The sequence below is a fragment of the Notothenia coriiceps genome, unplaced genomic scaffold (genome assembly GCF_000735185.1).
Source record: "Notothenia coriiceps isolate Sejong01 unplaced genomic scaffold, NC01 NC01_scaffold00037246, whole genome shotgun sequence".
Classification (NCBI taxonomy): Eukaryota; Metazoa; Chordata; class Actinopteri; order Perciformes; family Nototheniidae; genus Notothenia; species Notothenia coriiceps.
Genome location: NW_011369947.1, coordinates 13,439,251 through 13,445,201, shown reverse-complemented (window position 1 = coordinate 13,445,201; position 5,951 = coordinate 13,439,251). Strand labels below are relative to the sequence as shown.

Here is a 5,951-nt window from a genome sequence, read left to right as displayed (position 1 = left end):
GGATAGTGAAAGTGCAGTCGGATTCTCTAAGTACCGCATTCTCTTCTCCTAAGTCATTTTGAATTCTCCTATCCACTATCTCTAACCCCATGACGTTTCACTCAGAAGTAAAGGGATAGTCGTTAGGAGCTGATTTTTGGACTATTCCACCGCAACCTTTGCCGTTCAATCGCCGGAAGTATTTGTTAACAACATCCGGGTGGTTATTGGAAAAATTGGCGGTTTGCTGTTGCGTTTTCGTTTTCCTGACTAAATCTGAGAACTTTTACCTAACAAATGTGAACTCAAACTATATTTAACTGTACATGCTTTTACAATATGTATGTATGTGTATCTGCAGTGTTTGTTAATATTTTTGCATGTTTATGTGTGACAACTCAAAACAAGTTAGCCGACAGTAAACTTTGCAGCTAGCAGCTAAAGCTAGCTGACTAGCTTTGAACAACAACGTTAGCCAGCCACCCGTTTCCTCCATCTCGAGATAATGGCGAACCCGGTATTGTTGCAGAAGAAGAGTGGAAAATACTTGTGGTTTGCTCTTCTCGGGTTAGGACTTCAACCAGACAAACTCAACTTAACCGCCAAACGCATCAACCTGGGACCGTGAGTCAGCTTTTATTGTGAATAGCATGTAAATACTGTGTAATGTTAGCTTACTTAACAATGGGTTGTCCTGTGGCTGTGTAGCAGTGATAACGACAACTCAACTTTGGTAACAAATACTTTGTTACATTTAAATGTTCGTTTTCAGTGCTTCACTTTTGACTGTATCATAACTTGGTTAAATGTAGTGGTCTAACTAAGTAAATGACCTCAAGTACTGTGTTTAAGTACAATTTTGAGGTACTTGTATTTCTACTCTACTACAAATCGAAGGTAAATTGTGTACTTCTACTCCACTACATGTATTTAATAGCATTCGTAACTTTGCAGATTTGGATGAATGATGTGTAATGTAAACACTTAAATAAGACTTATTTACACCTGGAGTAAAATCTTCAAGCTACCAGGCAGTAAACAAAGGATTAGCTGCACCTTTACCAGTTTTGATAACACTCTAATGCATCAATAACTATAATCAAAACATACGATATATATCATTCTGAAATGTGCCAATCTGCATAATGAGTACTTTTACTTTTGCTACTTAAGTATATTTTGATGCCAAGCTTTTTGCTACTTTAACTGGAGTAACATTTTGATTGCAGGAATTGTACTTGTAACATAGTATTCCTACACTCTGGTACTTCTACTTTGACTTAAGTACTTTTTCCACCTCTGATTAATTGTTATTTTATGGCCAACAGGAATATGTTCGACAAACCAAACAAGGATGCCTTCTACATAGTAACCCATTTCCTTTTGGAGAGACTCAGCCCAACACGATTTAATGAAGCATACAGGTAAAGTTAGTCATCATTACCTATTTGAATTCACATATAATGTCTTGGAATTATTGTTATAACTTTTGATATATTTGTTTTTGTTTAGGCACTGCTGGCCTGTGTTGTGCCACAAAGCAGATGCGGAGTTCCGCAAAGTGACCTGTGCTTGGCTGCGAGAAATAATGGTGAGAAATTGTTTCTTTTACATAAATATATTCTTCATCTGTCCAGTGTTGACAAATAATGTTACCCTAGTTATGTCATCACAAAGAGGACATTCTGTTCACAACTTCTTACTTCCCCGCTTTCCTTTCATCATTTCTGCTCTTCACCCTAATCTTCTCCTTGCATACTAAATTATAGTGTTTGTTCACAACATAAACAAATCCACACATAAAGACTTATATGTCATGCAGGTTAATAGTAAACCTCATGTTTCATCACTTTTCCTGTTTTTAAGCAAATTTCTTTCAGGCAAACTTAGCTTAGAGTAAAAAATGTTCATCATTATGCAAATTCTATACCACTAGAAAATACATCTAAAGACAATATATATATATTAGGGCTGTCAAACGATTACAAATTTTAATCAGATTAATCACAGTTAAAAAATGTATTAATCATGATTAATCACCATTCGAACTATGTCCAAAATATGCAGTATAACATACAGTATGTAAGGGGGGGTGGGGGGTACTTCGTGACCACAGAGTGTGAACGTTGTGATCAGCTGCTTTAGCGCAGTTCTCCAGTGAAGGGGAGGAGTCTCCCTCCGCAGCCAGTTGGCGTAGTTTTGACACAATTCCGTTGTACAGACCGACGTTAACAGCAGCCCTGTCTGTGCACACGGAGACCGACTCTGCCGTCCGGTGATCTAACCGCCTTCTGGAAAAGCTTCACAAGTACGTCGGTACGAAAAGGCGCTTTGTCACACAAGTGACGGTACGCATTTCAGATTACGCACATAACCTGCGTACCAGTTATGTTACAGCAAAAGTATTCTCCGTCGGGACTTCCTGCAACAACACCACACCGTTATCTTGATTCTGATTGGCCAGAAGACATTATCAAAGATATTCTATTGAGAAGACAATCACTACGTGACAAAAGTTTTCAAAACCGTTTCTGCTCTTCGGTATTTCCAGACAAGTGGCTACTGAAATCAATCTTACTAACTGCTGTCTGCAATTCTCGGCGCGAGTTGGCGGACTTTATTTTGCTTACTTTAACATCATTTTTCATGGTGGGACTAAGCCATTGCTTGGTATGGGTGTAGCCTACCCCAGCGCTGCCACTGGTGGGATGTATGGGGCGGGCCATTCTGCACATGCGTTAAATGCGTTAAATATTTTAACGCAATTAATTCAAAAAATTAATTACCGCCGTTAAATTTTGACAGCATTAGTTCAAATACAATAACATCTTTTAAAGTTACCTCTTTTGATAAATACATTTGAAAGTTTTTTTGATCAAAACAACTTTTATCTACGTTTCTGTCACTGATTTTGATTTTTTTGTCAACTAATTTTGAAAGACAGTACACTGACACAACACTGCCCCTCATTACTCTCACGTTACATATTTATGCAGACTCTGGCTGACACAAAGCTCCCGTTAGAGAGAACTCCTGGTCTAATACTGTGTGACAGAGCTGGGTAGTCAGCAGTTCGCTCTAATACATCCTTAGAGCCACACATTCATAAGTACTTGACTTAACAGTAATGGCTCTCTAAGAGAAGAATGATAAATCTGCATGTTGACCTCTTTGAGCTGCAGGACTGTCCTCACTATGTCACCAAGGTTGGGGGGTGAGAGTGCCGTGGAGAGGATGGAGCGGGGATCTCCCATATCCAGCAGCTTCACCTTCAGCATGATGTTGGACAGCGGGGCGAGCTGAGAGTAAGGCAAAGAGTAGCGCAGATTAGCTGTCTTATAGGGGTCGAATCAAATAAAGAATACAAAAACTCTGGTCATGTGTACGTTCTTTTACCAGCATCTCAGGGATCATGTAGTCTGGGATTTCATTCTTAAAGAACTCTTTGGTCACAAGGCGGTAGCAGTAGCCCTTCGACACTCGACCTGCCCTACCTGACAGAGAGAGGAAAGAGTTCAAAGTGTTGACAGAAATGAGAGGTACACTTCTGAGCTGTAGGTATACTGTACCCCGACGCTGGTTGCAGTTGGTTTTGGATGCCCAGGTGAGGCGCAGAGACTGATAGTTGGTATCTTGATCGCAGACCATGTGACGGACCAGGCAGAAATCAATCACTGTGATGAGAAATAAAATGCAGCAATCACATTTTAGATATTATTGTTATTAATCACACATTCAGCCAATACATAAATCCTAGTTGAGGACAAGAAAACTCACCGTATTTGACATCTGGGACAGTCACCGAACTCTCAGCAATGTTGGTGGAAAGGATGACCTGTAAAGATGAAGAGATAATTGTGCTGGCACTTACCAGAAACACATAAGACCAATAAGGTAAATGGTTTTTTTCTTACCTTTCTGTATCCAGGGACAGGTGACAGAAACACGCAGTTCTGCTCCTCTAGAGTCACAGAGGAGTGCAGAGGATAAACCTGCAATCTGAAGAGAAAGTCATTCATTGTAAGAGTAAAGGTTCATCACATATAGAAAGTATAGAAAGTTAACGAGACAAAAGCAATAGGTATTACAGGGATGCAAACTCATCAGGTATGAAAAAGGGGACAAGGATCCGAGCCCCCGGATCCCCCCCACGGAATATTGGCTTTAAAATGAGGAATAACAGAGGATTTTAGCAGTCAGAACAACTGAAGCAGCAGTGGTAATAATAACAGAAACGTTATGGGAGGGTGTCCGGTGCATTGCTCAAGGGCACCACGGCAGGGCCCAGGAGGTGAACCTGGGACCTCTCCAAGTAGCAGTCCACACTCCATGATATTTAGTACTATACTTGGGTACAATTTCGAGATACTTGTGCTATACTTAAAGGGGACCTATCATGCAAAATGCACTTTGTGATGTCTTTTATACATAAATATGTGTCCCCGGTGCGTCGGGGAACTCATGCAGCGTCAGAAAATAAAATCTTTTAAAAACGGGTTTACAACGAGCGGATACAGATTTGCTGCCGATCTGACATCAAATCGGCAGCGGACCCACAGAAAATTGCTATCAGAAACAATGCCTGACGTGTTTTGGACGTAATCTCGTCTTTGGTTACATTAGCAAGCCTCGCTAACACTCAGAGCTAACCTGTACTGTAGACCACATGTTTAAAAAGCAGAAAATAAAAAAAGGAACTCACCTTGTGATAAACCCGCAAGAGAAAAAGCATTTGAGCTCCATACTGTTTCAGAAATAATCTTTGATGTGGTTTAGAACAGGATGGCGTTTTATCACAGCCAGAATTTAACTTTATCTCCGGTAGAATTCTTATTCAGGCTTAAGCTCCCGCCTCCTCTTCTTTTTTTCCCTCCAAGCTAAGGACCCAAAAATCGCATTTCTTCTAACAAGGCTGCAAAAGTGGGGTTTGAGCAGTATGAGGGCATGGCTACTGTAACGGAGGTGATCTCTGGTCGCCATAGATCTCGGCCTCCATTACGGTAATAATATAGCTTCATATTTGGCAAAGTATATTGATGTGTTCTACCATAAAACATTGCACAGGAAGAATGTGAATATACATGTAATTTATTCATCTGTTTGTCGCGATCTGTCTATGTTTTAGTTTGTCCGTCTCTGTTTCCTGTTTTATATTTTGGAAAAGTGTTCCCCCTCCCGTCTTTGTCTGCTTGTTGCTGGTGATTGTGTTCACCATGTGTGTTGTCTCCTCCCCCCCTCACCTTTCGTGTTGTTGGTTTGATTAGTCTGGGTGTATTTAGGTTCCTGTTTTCCTGTTAGCGTTGTGAGATCCTTGTGGCTGCTGACTGTGTTCGAGGTGGACAGGCAATTTATTTTATGGCTGTGAGATCATGAAGTCAAATGCATGAATAAATGCTCCACCACGGGTTGTTATTGGACGTATCTGCCTCTGCCTCCCTTCCTCGTGCTCATGGTCGGGAGCCTGCGCTCAATTAGTGCTCCCGTCCAGCGTTCGACCGACTCTCGTGCTACAATGGCCGCAACTGTATTTTAAGCAAAAGAAACTTCACTGACATGTTTTGTGTATAGGTATAGGCCTACACTGATATTTTTCCTGAATATAGCATAACGGGTCCACTTTAAGTATTTAAATGTTTAGCTCTACCTAGTACTTCTACTCCACTACAGTTCAGAGGTAAAATTGTGTACTTTTTACTCCACTACATGTATATTTAATACTTTGCCGATCTGGATCATAATGTTGAAACATAATCAAGTGTAAAATCAGACTTTAGTTCCACCAGTATACAAAGTCATTCAACTAGCTGCACCTTAGCCAGTTTGATAACACATTAATGGATCAATCATTATAAAACATTATCATATATATTATTCTGAAATGGACCAATCGCCACAATGGATAGCCTTCCTACTTTAATACATTGAAAACGTGTGATTTTGACGGTGAGCTGTGTTGAAGCGAGATGTACCTT

General features: G+C 40.4%; 2 protein-coding genes across 2 annotated transcripts in view; one reads left to right on the top strand and one right to left on the bottom strand.

Annotated features, from left to right (window-relative positions):
• Positions 1–105: 105 nt before the first annotated feature.
• LOC104966446 (HAUS augmin-like complex subunit 6) lies at positions 106–1,879 on the top strand. The gene is made up of 4 exons (XM_010795631.1): positions 106–603; positions 1,308–1,403; positions 1,492–1,580; positions 1,860–1,879. The coding sequence occupies exons 1-4, from the start codon at positions 485–487 to the stop codon at positions 1,877–1,879; spliced, it is 324 nt and encodes a 107-aa protein (XP_010793933.1). The 5' UTR covers positions 106–484.
• Positions 1,880–1,944: 65 nt separating this feature from the next.
• The window catches only part of LOC104966444 (putative ATP-dependent RNA helicase TDRD9), an 11,375-nt gene continuing 7,368 nt past the window's right edge, over positions 1,945–5,951 (bottom strand). Inside the window, exons 3-8 of the mRNA XM_010795630.1 lie at positions 3,894–3,978; positions 3,757–3,814; positions 3,549–3,653; positions 3,376–3,473; positions 3,147–3,278; positions 1,945–1,950 (exon numbers count right to left, since the gene is read on the bottom strand). Coding sequence (XP_010793932.1) covers positions 1,945–1,950; positions 3,147–3,278; positions 3,376–3,473; positions 3,549–3,653; positions 3,757–3,814; positions 3,894–3,978 — 484 coding nt within the window. The remainder of the gene's footprint in view (positions 1,951–3,146; positions 3,279–3,375; positions 3,474–3,548; positions 3,654–3,756; positions 3,815–3,893; positions 3,979–5,951) is intronic.

Excerpts from the sequence above, each read along its gene's own strand:
- LOC104966446 (XM_010795631.1), top strand. The coding sequence starts at position 485 with ATGGCGAACCCGGTATTGTTGCAGAAGAAGAGTGGAAAATACTTGTGG. Across the intron at positions 604-1,307 it reads AAACGCATCAACCTGGGACC|GAATATGTTCGACAAACCAA; the intron begins GTGAGTCAGCTT and ends TATGGCCAACAG. Across the intron at positions 1,581-1,859 it reads AGAAATAATGGTGAGAAATT|GCAAACTTAGCTTAGAGTAA; the intron begins GTTTCTTTTACA and ends AATTTCTTTCAG.